The sequence below is a fragment of the Hypanus sabinus genome, chromosome 2 (genome assembly GCF_030144855.1).
Source record: "Hypanus sabinus isolate sHypSab1 chromosome 2, sHypSab1.hap1, whole genome shotgun sequence".
Taxonomy (NCBI): domain Eukaryota; kingdom Metazoa; phylum Chordata; class Chondrichthyes; order Myliobatiformes; family Dasyatidae; genus Hypanus; species Hypanus sabinus.
Window position 1 is genome coordinate 163,447,607 of NC_082707.1, and position 13,940 is coordinate 163,461,546.

The 13,940-nt window shown below is 40.1% G+C and overlaps 1 protein-coding gene across 6 annotated transcripts; it reads right to left on the reverse strand.

The window, feature by feature from the left end:
• Positions 1–1,814: 1,814 nt before the first annotated feature.
• On the reverse strand, positions 1,815–6,908 carry zbtb42 (zinc finger and BTB domain containing 42). Of its 6 annotated transcripts, none has more exons than XM_059958256.1 (2): positions 6,568–6,908; positions 1,815–5,208 (listed from the first exon to the last, which is right to left on the reverse strand). In XM_059958256.1, exon 2 carries the CDS (start codon positions 5,189–5,191, stop codon positions 3,776–3,778), a length of 1,416 nt encoding a protein of 471 aa, XP_059814239.1. In that variant the 5' UTR covers positions 5,192–5,208; positions 6,568–6,908; the 3' UTR covers positions 1,815–3,775. The 6 variants fall into 6 exon arrangements, with proteins under 6 accessions (XP_059814239.1, XP_059814221.1, XP_059814229.1 ...); XM_059958238.1 differs by lacking the exon at positions 6,568–6,908 and adding an exon at positions 6,396–6,553; XM_059958246.1 differs by lacking the exon at positions 6,568–6,908 and adding an exon at positions 6,125–6,252.
• Positions 6,909–13,940: the final 7,032 nt, after the last annotated feature.

The following is a 13,940-nucleotide window of genomic DNA, read 5'->3' on the forward strand; positions in this document are numbered from 1 at the left end:
CTCTTTGGAACTGCTAGCCTCAGCCAGCACGATTCAGACCATTATATTTATGCTCACAAATCCCCTGACCTGAAATCAGCACTTGAGAAAGCTACATCCGGAGAAAGTAAGAAAAACTGCGTCATTTGAGTGATCATTTGTCAACAACTCGTCTTCTAAACACATGGATTTGGATGGCTGTAAATTATGATTTTTGTTTTATATATCTTTTTAAATGTTGATGGTTAAGGTCTATCTTAACTTTGATTTCTGAAGTCTAATGAGTCAAGCCCTATTCAAAAGGCAAATGCATCTATGTAGTAATGAAGTGTTCTGCTCCATCAAGACATGCTACCTCTTGGAAGTATTAAGTCTATTCTCCCCAGTGGCACTGTTCTAGGAAAGGGTAATTCCTCAGTTTCCCAGCCAACAATTCCTAAAATATCACAAAAAAGTAACTAGTCTGTTAACTGTTGTATTGTGGTGACCCATTTCCTGGCACATCCGAACCGGCTCACAATTAGATAGCTTACGGGGGTTTGCGAGCACAGAGCTTTGGAGCCTCTGCGCCACGGGGGGCAGGTTGAGGGAGGCTTGAAAGTGAGGCTGAGGATTTCGAATAAAGTTTTTAACTTCGATTGCAGTTACCGACTCCGTGTCGTAATTTTAGCGCTGCATGTAGCACATCGCTACAGTATCTTTTTATGCAAATATTAGCAACATTTGCCTGATTTAGAATGACCGCTTCCAAAAAATCTTTTCGTTTTCATAATCAGTTACTTTAGAATGTCTTATTGACATAAGAAATAATCAATGGTTCTTCTTGCATTTGCTAAACTATTAACATATCAGCAGTATATTAGTTTTAGGTTACATTTTATGGACCAATGTAGCTTTACAAATTGTCCTTTTTCCTCCAAAAGTGAACATTTCTTATCTTTGTTAAAGTTCATGTTTTATACTAGTCTATAACTCATAACTTCAAAGTCACTTTTATTTTGCTAGAGATGGCATTAGATCAGAAATTAGGTTAATTATTCAAAATTTTGCTCTGACTCAAAACAAATTAAGTGTTTTAAAAAAAGTGTGCATCCCTCATCTCGTAGTACAGTAGTGATCATTACAGTAGAATAATTTCAAATACAAATACCTGTACTAGAGTACTTTTTGAAGAAAGGTTATAGTATTTACTAGACGTACAGAATTATTTTGTCTACTAAAAGTCATTAAACCTTCCTGGCAGAGACAAGAAAGCAGATCCATGTGCTGATAACAACCAATACATTTCAACCTGATGTAAATATTTCATTATATTCGGGAAACATTGTTGGTGCAACCTTTTATCGATCTTCTGTTAGAAGGACCCCCTTGTTATATACACATTCATACCCCTTACAAGACATGATAAAAGGAATCTTGTAATTTTTTTCCTAACAAAGACTTGACAAGTCAACTAGTATTATTCACTGTGCAAGTAATGAATGATTAAGGGCGCTTTTAAAATTAATGCAGACTCAGCAATCTATTACCTGGGCATTGTATAAACAGATGCATTGCCACTGAACATACTACTAGAATGCTACATTAAGTGTTGCTGAAATATTACATGGAGAACAATGAAAAGGACATTTGTGATGAAATAGGCACCATAGAATGACATTTTAGAAATTGACTCTCGAAAAGGAATTTATCAAAACCACTTTTCCAGCAAAGCACTGATAGATTAAAATCTAAAAAAAGGCCATAAATGCACTATGATGGTTCTCAAATTTGTAACATTCAAATTAATTATGGTTATCTTATATTCATAACTTAAAGTTAAAAAAACACACAAGTAAATGTCAGTTCTTTTAATAAGTTGTTCAATTTTCTAAACAGAATGCAACCGTGCACTGATTATTCAATCCATTGAATGAGGTAATATACGAAGGCACGTCTTCACAAAATATACAGGCATTTAGACTTTGCATTGAACAAAAAAAAGCACACAAAATTAGAAATCTTAATATACAAAGTTTTTTTTAAGTGTTAAAACTAAAAACACACAAAAATAAGTCTAGTCACGATTGTCACAGTTTTACAACACACTGAAACAGTGGCAAAATAAAAACAATTGTAGACATCTTGTTGAATAAGCGCTAACAGGTTTAATCAATAATATAAAAACCCTTCATTTTCCGATTGTCCACCAAAGTCCACGCTAAAATGTTAAAACTTAAAGAAACAAAGATGTAATTCCTATTAAAAATGCAATATAAGTTCTGTAAAAAAGGACTCCAATGCCTCTGCTACATTATTACTAAAAAAACTCTCCATTAATAAATTTCAAGGATACAAATAATACACACAACTCTGAAAAGATCACAAAAAAAACTATAAATAAATTTTGATTATACAAAACTATGATGTATTTCACCTGTTTGACCTGTTGATATTTTCGGTTCGGTATCCAGTTTAACAAAAAATCTTTTCTCTTAAGCAGTAATGGTAGCTTGAATTTAAAAATCAAATAAAACAGAGTGCAAAACATTTTCAAGTGTGCAATACAATTTTAAAATATACATTATATACTTTTTGATCTTCAAATTAAAAAAAACTGAATTCACATTTTACCTTTTCAAAACAATTTTGTAGCTGTTCTGATATGGTTCAGTAATCCCCAATAATGATCAGGAAACTTATTTTTTAAAATAACAGTGATACCAGATTTCACAAAACAAGATTTATGTGGTTAAACAAAGACAATTAAAAAAATCAGTAGTAATTGCTATTATATGAATCTTTTAATCAGGCAGAGAACTCAATTTTCATAACATTGCCCATGTGCTGCATTGATAATTTAGAAAGACCACTACATTTGAAGAAAACTAAATTTCCAAAAATATTTTATAATTTACTTTTCTAAATAGAACATTAAACAAAATAACCACTGCATACCAAACCATCAAAATACTATAAATACAGTATCAAGTTTCATCAGGAGAATGCAATAACATTTAGTAGTTGTTCTTAGTGCTATATTCCAATCACAGCAAACAACAAAATGCAACACTTCATAATTGAATTTGTCCAGGTTGTAAGACCAGTGTCCAAAATTCACAGATTAAAAACTGCAGTACTGTATAGCAAAACATCACAATTAATTTACCTCTCATTTGGAATGGTATTTGGTGATGTTGCCAAGTGAAATATCATAATGCCAGTGTAATTGTACCATAAAATATCTCAGGAAAAATTATTTTAAAATTTGCTTAGGTATTAACAGATCATGCTTAGCCATTCAGCAATTGCCAGTATTAGCTTTATTATGCAAGGGTATTTACTTGACAATAGTCTGTAAAACAAAGTACTGCTCAATAGTGGATTGAATTCTAGATTTTTAAATATGGCTACTATGTTAATGATAGAAAAAGACAAACTCTACCCTTAATACATACTTATCCCAGAATGGTGTATATTTATATGCATTAAGATCTAAGGAGAAGATGGAAACTAAAACAACTTTAGTGACCAAAGCTCCTGAAATTTTCATTTTTGGGAAAGTATGACATTATTTTAGCATGATAATTCAATATTAAACAAGAGTAACAGAATATTGAAAAAATGTTTCGTATTAAGTACTGCAGCTTTAAAGTTTACCTATAGAATATTGAAAGCAGTGTTCTTTCACACTTAATGCAAGAAAGCCATGCAGTGGAACTGTTGTTCTGTACTTTAACTGAAACCATGCAAGTTTTCCAGAGATGCACATCAGTTTTAAATAGGATATCCAGATTTACTGCTGGACTTTGTAGCATTATCTGATTGCAATGCTCTTGACAAGACCACAGTGGAACTTACGCATGTGCCTGTACAGGTCACCTGACTGCGTAAATCGTCTTTCACACCATTTGCAAGCATGCGGCTTTTCTCTGGTGTGCACAACTGCATGACGGCTAAGATTATGAGAGTACTGGAAGCTCTTTCCACATTGACCACAGGTGTAAGGCTTCTCACCCGAGTGAGTTCGTTCATGCCGCTTCAGTGTGTACATGCAGGAAAAGGTTTTCCCGCATTGCGAGCAGGTAGGCATGGAACCATCAGTAGGCATTTTGGCCCGAGGACCATCTTTTTCCCTGAAGTGAGCACTCAAATGAAGCTGAAGAACATGTGGACTTGGAAAGCCTTTGCTGCAGAGGGGACAAATAAAAATGTGTCCTGTTGACATCACCATCCTTGTGTTTGAAATATCAGACGACGGCATTTCATCCTCACTCCCGTCCCGTTCTTGTTCTATTCCGTTATTATGTGCCATATCATTCCCTAGGAATACAGGTCCAAATCCCGCGATCATGCCATTGGCAGAATTCCCATTCTGACTTGCCAGATCCGTTTCTTCACTGTCCTCCTGGTCTGACAGCAACTCTTGCTCATCTCCAGCAAGTGGCATGGTGCCCTGCTGCTGCCTGTCGGAGGCCAGCTGTCCAGAAACACAGGGGGAGTAAAATAAATCTCTTCCAGACACGGGCTTGAAAGACAGATCTAGAGCACAGTCCACATCAACAGAGGCCTTGATATGGTCAGCAGTTCTTTGAGGCACATGTCCTGTGGAACTATTAACAGTGGACTTTGTTTTTCCAGGTGTTGCATTGCATAACTCTAGCTCTGTAGATACAGAGGTGATACCTACAAGATCAGACAATCTCCTAGAGTGTCCATTAATCTTTTTACTGCCCATGGGATTTTTATAATCCACAATAGTACAATTTTGCTTGCTTTGTGCATCAAAATTATGTTCATCATTTTCTGAAGAATTCTCTTCTTTCACCAGTCCAAGTGCATTACCATTCATTTTTTCACCCACACACAATTCTTTATCTTTCAATTTTCCCTTACAAACTTTCACAATGTTGTACATATGAAGGTAGCTGGCTGCAGCTAACACATCCTCGACCGGTAGGCTATTAAACTGAAGTTTTCCTTCATACATGAATTCAAGAAGCAAACCAAAGGCAGGAGCTGTGACAATGTCACTGTTTAAATGCACAATGTCTCTTTTGTCCAGCTGGTCCCTGTAGAATAGATGAAAGTACATGCTGCATGAAGCAAGCACTGCACGATGGGCTCTAAACTGAACGTCTCCAACTAGAACAGTACAATCACAGAGAAAATCCTGGTGACGCTGCTGACTCAGACACTGCAGTAACTGCCGGCTATGGTCTGGAAACTCCATTCTTCCTTCATAACCTCCTAAAACACGAAAACCGAACAGAAATTAAAACCGAATAAATTCCAGCCTCAACGTAATTAAAACTGCGCCATCAATAGTTTAAGATGTATTCCAGCCCAACAGTCTAGAATAGTAAACCAACAAACTTAACAAATGTAGAATTTGTAACGAACACCCAGAGTTCGTGCAGATGGCAACTGAAACACGACAGCTGACAGAAAAAAAATGTTATCTATTAGGTAAATGAAACAACCACCATTTGAAGCAACTGACTTCCCCAACAAACCAAACTTAGAGACTTAAAAGGCAAAACAACTGTTACATCAATGATCGCTCGAATCACAAGCAACAACTGTTTACTTTATACCTTGTCCCCAACAACGCGAATAAAAGCGAATTCTCACGCCCCCTTTGACTCCCACCTCACTCAATAGCTCTCAATGTTCTGAAAAGAAACTGGTTTTGTTCTTTTTCTCCCCCTCTCCTTCGGACACCCACGATGGAAACAGGTTGGAAATCCGAAATGGAGCCTGAAGAAGGTGCCCCAAAGCAGAAAAGGCAAGCGAAAGAGAGAGAGAGAGAGAGCTAACATTCACTAACTACAGGAACAAGCTGGAGGGAGAGTCAGCTGCTCTGACATCACGGGCAATGTAAATGCTACCTCCAGCTGTGCTCCTTTTAATGCCATATGTTCCTTTAAATCGAGTTCGCAGCCAAAGCTTTTTTTTAAAGTGGTGGGGGGGGGGGGGGGGAAGAAGAGCAAGAGGAGATCCATGTTATCATCTATTTGTGGGGCGAGAGAACATTTTCTATTTTGCACCCTTTACCTCCTTTCTTCTCCAAAATGTAAAGTGTAAAACAACTTTCTGAAGTGAAAATGAAATTAAAAGGTTGAAGTTCCACAACTGTAATATTGGTAGGAAAAGTAAACTCTACCTCATTACTTCGGACTTGGAGGAGGGGGGACGGACGATAAGGTTCCAGAGAAAGGAGGAAGTAAGGAGAGAGAAAAATAACCCCACGCACACGCAGCAACATAACTCCGAGCCGCCCAGCCGGAGCCACAACAAAACTTGAAGGGGGGGGGAGTGGACCCCGAAGCGAAGCGGCCGAGCAGAGGCGAGGCGAGGCGATGTGGAGGCAGCCGGGGCTGCCCTGGCCCCGGACTCGCCGCTCGGCGCGCTGCCCGCCAGGTGCCGCCTCTCACCTGGCCACGGCGACTGGTGCGAGAGCCCGGTCCGGCGCCGCCGTTCGTAGGCACCGTGTCTGCGCAGCCACCGCGTAGTCCCTTCATCTGAGGCCCAGATGTTTGGTGGCCGCGCAGCCAACTGTTGTTGAGTGAGGGATCCGTCTCAGCGCCCCGCTCTCGCGATACTTACCTATATGTGGCAGCGCCGGGGTCAGTCGGTGCCTCGTTGCTGCCCGGCGAGACCCTGGTGCCGTACCCGTGTCTGCCCCTTGCTAGTGCACCTGCACTGCGGAGTCCCGCTGGCAATCGATGCAAGCTAAACTTTAACCCCGTTTTATTCACAGAAGATCGAGATGTGACTTGTGCATTTCGGCTTTCTTTAGGAATTATTTTTTTTTTTAAAAAACATACTTATGTTGCTGCGGTGCCCCCATTGCCAGATCAAAAGGGGCTTGCACAGTGTTAGTTAAACACCCGCGTCAAGATTCAAAGAAAAGCTGCCTGAATTCTCCGGGCAATGTTCTCATCCTGCTTGGAAAAACTTTCACTTCAGGAAGTTGTTTAATGTTTTAAAGTTTGGAGAAGAGGCGAAGGGTGCAAAATAGAAAATGGATGATGACATGGATCTCATCTTCCCCTCACCCAACCCCCGACAAAAAAAAACTTTGGCAACGAAGTGGAGCCAAAATTTAAAATGTACCAACTTGTTATGTGCGCAATCGCACGTGATTTGAGTACAAGTGTTTTGGCGTCATCGAGATGTTGGTGAGGTTCCAGTTGAAATATCGTGAGCACATTTGGTCACCGTGCTATAGAAAGGATATGATTAAGGTAAAGACAGTGCAAGCAAGATCATAAGGATGCTGCTAGCTCTGGATTGCTTGAGTTATAAAGAGAGACTAAATAACTGGGTGCTTGTTCTCGATTAAAGGAATACTGAAGGATGAACGGATAGAGATTTAGAAAATCATGAAGAGCACTGATAAAGTCTATTTCTTTCCAAGGATAGGGGCGTTTAAAACTAGAAGGGAAAAAAGAAAAGATTTAAAGGAGACGGGTGGGGGGTCTACACAGAAGGTTCTAGGTAATGGAATGCACTGCTAGAGTCAGGTACAATTCCAATATTTAAAATATCTTTAGACAGGTTCATAGATAGGAATACTTAGAAGGCTATTCCCAAATACAGCCAAGTGGAAGCCGCCTTGGATGGTTTGGGTATGTTGAGCCAAAGGGCCTAACTCGACTCCATTTCCATTTCCAAAGTAATGCATAAACTGAAGTTTTCATGTAATGTGATAGAACTTTCTTGTCTCCCTCATACAATTATCACCAGTATTAATTGTAAATTGGTTGCAAAAAATAAAGTGGCAATTTATCATAGCGTTTATTTAAAAACAGCACAACACTAAACCTACCTTAACAAAAGCAAATGCTGAAATTTTACTGCATATCAGTCAAAATCTGATGGGACGGAAATAATTAATGTTTCAGTTGATGTTTTTAAGTTGCAGAAGGTGGTGGGACGTATGTGGAGAAAAGATAAGGTGAAAAGTACAGACCAAAATAGTTACTGCTTCAGATACCAGCAGTAAGAGACAGAAGAGAACAGAACCAAAGAAAACAAAAAGATGCTGAAATATCCAGCAATCTCTACGGAAAGGGAGAAAAAGAACTGATACCTGAATTATTTGAAAAATTCAATGCTGAAGATTGAGTGCTGCAGTAACCCCAGATAGAAAATGAGATGCTGTTTTTCTAGCATTATTAGGCATTAAAAGAGTGGCGTAGCAGATCAAAGTCAGGGAGGTCAGAGTGATGGAACATTAAACTGAGGGGAAACTGGAAGTTCAGTGTCACCAGAATGGAGCTGTCCTGCAAAGCGGTCACTCACTCTACATTTGCTCTCTCCGATGGCTACTGAGTTGGAAGAAGTAAAAACTATTTGGTAATTAACCGAGAAGGACTGTTGGAAATCTAGATGGTGGGAGAGGAAGATGGAAAAAGGGCAAATACTGAATCTTCTATGGCTGCATGTAAAAATGCCATAGGCAGGCAAAAGGGACGATGTGTCTGGTGTCCATAATCATTGTTACTAATTCATTAATCCATGATGATCTCTTCAAAATTAGCATAGCACGTGAGATAATTGCCAATTAGGGCACATTCTGTCAAAAGGTGTTCACCACCCCTGTCTTAGACTGTTGAGTAATTCTACAAGACCATTGAATGGTTCCCTAATATACAATGGACTCTTGACCTCACAATCTGTCTATTTATGATCTTGCACCGATTTGCCTACCTGTATAGTACTTCCCCTGTAGCTGTTGTACTTTGTTCTGCATTATGTTTTTCTTTCCAATGTACAATCTCAATGCTCTATGTAATGAATTGATCTGTGTGACAGTATGCAAGACAAGATTTTCACTGTACATTGGTACATGTGACAATAATAAACCAATTCCATTACCTACAGGAGACGAGCATAGACTGAGATACTTGAGATGGGCCCTTTGGGCCACACTTGCTCCAGTTCCTTTTGCTCTCAAATGCATGCACAGCCAAAGAAAAGTAGGTTGAACATTATGGCATTGTTGTGACTCTATTTTGCTGCATTTTTCAAAACCGAAGTGCTTTGTACTTTCTGTCTCCATCTCTGGAGACAGCTTATCTACTGATAACTACTATAAGCCTACAGACTCTCACAGCTACCTGGACTATTCCTCTTCCCACCCTGTCTCTTGCAAAAATGCTATCCCCTTCTCACAATTCCTCCATCTCCGCCGCATCTGCTCTCAGAATGAGGCTTTTCAATCCAGGATGAAGGAGATGTCTTCCTTTTTTAAAGAAAGGGGCATCCCTTCTTCCACCATCAACTCTGCTCTCATACGCATCTCTCCCATTTCCCGCACATCTGCCCTCACCCCATCCGCCCACCACCCCACTCAGGATAGGGTTCCCCTTGTCCTCACCTACCACCCCACCAGCCTCCAGGTCCAACGTATAATTCTCCGTAACTTCAGCCACCTCCAACGGGATCCCACTACCAAGCACATCTTTCCCTCCCCCCCCTTTCTACTTTCTGCAGAGATCGCTCCCTACGCGACTCCCTTGTCCACTTGCCCCCCACCCCATCCCTTCCCACCGATCTCCCTCCTGACACTTATCCTTGTAAGCGGAACAAGTGCTACACCTGCCCTTACACTTCTGCCCTCACAACCATTCAGGGCCCCAGACAGTCCTTCCAGGTGAGGCGACAGTTCACCTGTGAGTCGGCTGGTGTGGTACACTGCGTCTGGTGCTCCCAGTGTGGCCTTTTATATATTGGTGAGGCCCAACACAGACTGGGAGACCGTTTCGTGGAACACCTACGCTCAGTCCACCAGAAAAAGCAGGATCTCCCAGTGGCCACACATTTTAATTCCATGTCCCATTCTCATTCTGATATGTCTATCCATGGCGCCACACATTTTAATTCCACGTCCCATTCCCATTCTGATTTGTCTATCCATGGCCTCCTCTACTGTCAAGATGAATCCAAACTCAGGTTGGAGGAACAACACCTTATATACCAGCTGGGTAAACTCCAACCTGATGGCATGAACATTGACTTCTCTAACTTCCGTTAATGCCCCTCCTCCCCTTCTTACCCCATCCCTGACATATTTAGTTGTTTATTTATTTTTCTCTCTCTCTGCCCATCACTCTGACTGTTCTCCATCTCCCTCTGGTGCCCCCTTCCCCTTTCTTTCTCCCGAGGCCTCCCGTCCCATGATCCTTTTCCTTCACCAGCTCTGTATCACTTTCGCCAATCACCTTTCCAGCTCTTAGCTTCATCCCACCCCCTCCGGTCTTCTATCATTTCAGATTTCCCCCTCCCACCACTACTTTCAAATCTCTTAGTATCTTTCCTTTCAGTTAGTCCTGACGAAGGGTCTCAGCCCGAAACGTCGACAGTGCTTCTCCCTATAGATGCTGCCTGGCCTGCTGTGTTCCACCAGCATTTTGTGTGTGTTGTTTGAATTTCCAGCATCTGCAGATTTCCTTGTGTTTGCTTTGTACCAATGCTTGGCTGTTGTATGTTGAATCTGATCCGACCCAACTTCTGAGACAGATGAGAGATTGTTGGAGTACAGTCCCAGTGTAAAGTAGGAAATGTAACAGAAACTTCAGAAGGTTCATCACATCTGCATGCTGTACTTAGTATTAAACCACTGTGAGTGCTGCTCCTCTGTAAAAGTGCACGTTCCAATTTCTCAGAAGCAAAAAAATGAGTTCTCTCTTGCAACTCATACTCAGATATACATCTGAATACGTAGGTTATTATCTGTAGTAGATTCATTTAGAGATTTCTCGATTTTGTTGTGCCTTCAACCAGCTGTGAAGAATGAAAATTGATACAACTTATATTTCAGGGAACATGATATGGCTGAATCAAATCGTGGGTTAGAAACAACTTTTATTCAAATGGGAAAACATGTTAATATTGATCTGGTTGGTGAAATAATCTGCAGATGTAGAAAATTTGGAACAAAAATCAGAAGCCGCTGAAGAAGTCAGATCAGGCAACATCTGTAGAGAGTAAATCTTTCAGGACAAAGACCCTCCATCAGAATGGGGGGGAAAGAGAAAGCATTCAGGAGGATGGGTGGACAGAACAGAGGGAAGGACTGTGATAGGGTACTGATCAAAGTAACAATGTTTAAAGACTGCCAATTGGATGCAGAAGAAAAAGAAAAAAGAAACAAATTGAAACTGAAAGATACAACCATACATGTGCTGTAAAAAAAGTTAGCTGAAATGATTAAATATTTAGTGCTAAGTCCCAAGAGCAGAAAATGAGGTGCTACTCCTTGAGTTTATGTTTCACATTGTTTGAGTAATTCAGGTACTGAAGACAGAGGTCCAAGTGGTTGTCGGCTAGAGAGGCAGGAGACACAACATACCAGTGAGACTTCAAAATTGTGGAATATACAGCCTAATCTTGGATTGTTTTGCAATTGTCTGATGAATGTGTCCCCAATTACTAATGATTTTATGACAAATCATTTGACCTGTTTAATAATATGTTAATTATATTCATAAAAGTTTGTGTGGTATAATTTTAAGTGAAATGACTGAAGCTTCTCTTATTGCAGTCATAGAATCTGGTTGTCAATTTCAGCTTGTAATTATAATGAATCTGATATAAATACAAAAAGAAATATAAAATCATTTAATAGAGATAAATAATATGATTAATTGTGGCTCTTTCAGTTTAGCTGATCACTGCAAGATATTTGTGATACAAATTATTTTCAAGTTTCAGGAGCTTGGCAGTGGAAACAATAAAATGTGCTTCTTTACAAAGCAAGTGCTAAAATTCTGCCATTTTATTAAGAGGCATCTTGCTACAGAGAGAGAGAAAAGAGGAAGACAGAGCAAAAGGACCTGGAGGGAGAGGCACCCTGGGCCATTCTTGGCAAACTCACGATAGCTAGTTACAGTGTAGCATTGGCAGAGTGCTTGAGAACAGATTGTCTCCTTATCTTGGCTAAGATAGAATGTATGACTCAGGGGAGGGGGCTAAAAAGGCAAAAAGGAAATCAAGTCTAAAATTATAGGCTTGTGGAAATGAGTCTTTACAGACTGTTCATAATTATTAATCAAAAATGTTTGGAATTGCATCTACAAACATTTGTATATCTGACCTACACTGACACCAAGAAATCCAGACCTAAATAAATAATGCCTCCTTTTAATACTTCCATACATTTTTAATGGCTGGATCTGATTTTGTAGTGTGTAGACTTACCATGCAGTGTACAACGGTGAGTTGGGTGATCTCAGATATGGCAGCAGCAGGGGCCCTATATTGAATTCACCTCAGTTAGGATTAGGAGAGGATAACCAGCCAGTGATCTTGCTCCTGATGACTATTTAGTGCTTTGTGTGCACTTGTAAAAACTGAGGACCAATCAAATAGCTTTCAAAAGGTGCCTATGAGAAAATACTTGTGTTGATACACACAAAGTGCTGGAGGAGCTCGGAGATCAGGCAGCATCTGTGGAAATGAATAAACATTTTGGATCAGGATCCTTCAGTAGGACTGGAGAGGAAGGGGGACGATGCCAGAATATGAAGGTAGGGGGAAGGGAAAGGTGGACAAGATATAGGTGAAACCAGGTGGGTGGTGGGAGGGGTGTGAAGTAAGAAACTGGGAGGTAATAGGTGAAAAAGGTAAAGGGCTGGAGAATGATAGGAAAGTCGACCATGGGAAAAAGGGAAGAAAAGAAGCATCAGGGGGAGGTGACAGATGGAAAGAAGAGGTAAGAGGCCCGAGGTGAGGAATTGAAGAAGGAAGGGGGAGAGGAAAGAAACCTAGAAAATGGAGAAATCAATGTTCATGCCATCAGATTGGAGACGACATAGATGAAATATGAGGTTTTGTTCCTCCAATCTGAGTGTGGCCTCATCATGGCAGAAGAGGAGGCCATGGAATGACCTGGCAGAATAGGAACGGGGATAGGAATGAAGACGGTGGGCTACTGGGAAATCCTGCGTTCTGCAGACGGAACAGAGGTGCTGGACAAAGAAGACCCTCCCAATCTACACTGGATTCCAGCAAAGTAGAGGAATCCGCATTGGGAACACCAGATACAGTATTCAACCCCAATAGATTCATAGATTATCTCACCTGGAAGGACAGTTTAGGGCCCAGAGGGAGGAGGTGAATTCTGCCGCTTGCAGGGGAAAGTGCCAGGAGGGAGATTAGTGGGGAAGGATGAATGGACAAGGAAATCATAGAGGGAGCCAGCCCTGCAGAAAGTGAGAGTGGGGGGGGGGGCCTACTCACGTTATCCTTTAACATAAGGGTACATGCTCTATGATGAGAAAAAACACAGAACAGAATACTCATGAGAAAAAAAATCAACTTCAAATTAATTTTGAATGGTGAAAGTAAAATGTGACAAATTTTTGTAAGTAATTATGAGTGTGAAGTAAATAAATTTAAGCTAATTGCAGTTGTAGAAATGTGATTAATTATAATTTTAAAGACATTGCGTTTTTACTACTTCCACAAAGGAAAATAATCTATGATGAATAGCATAGAAAAATGCTCAAAGCAGCAAATAAAATTGTAGTTGTGCCCAGAATAATTATATTAATTAACTCTGTATAAATATGTATAACTGTACAACCACTCATGATATACTGTTAAGAGTGTCATTTGAAAGTTTAGGTGCTTGGAAGTAAAATACCTTCAAAGGGTTACCACTCAGGCCTTCATATTTTTGAGCACTCGAGCTCCATAGGGCAAGAAAACCCACAAATGTATATATTTGATTGACGCGTTTTGATTTGCTCATGCTTATTAAAAGCAACTGAAATTTTTTTTAAAAAGCAGGTTGTCTTTTATCCTAAAATATCGCGTTTTATTTCTGCCTGAGATGGAGGCAAAGGTCTAAAAATTAATAAAATTATTATTCTAACAAGAAAACTATGTTTAAATAAAACTACAAGCTAGAGAAAGTCTGCAGACGCTGGAAATCCGAGCAACACACACAAAATGCTGGAGGAGCTCAG

What these genes read in the sequence shown, in the direction of transcription:
- zbtb42 (XM_059958256.1), bottom strand. Translation starts at nt 5,191, where the DNA reads ATGGAGTTTCCAGACCATAGCCGGCAGTTACTGCAGTGTCTGAGTCAG.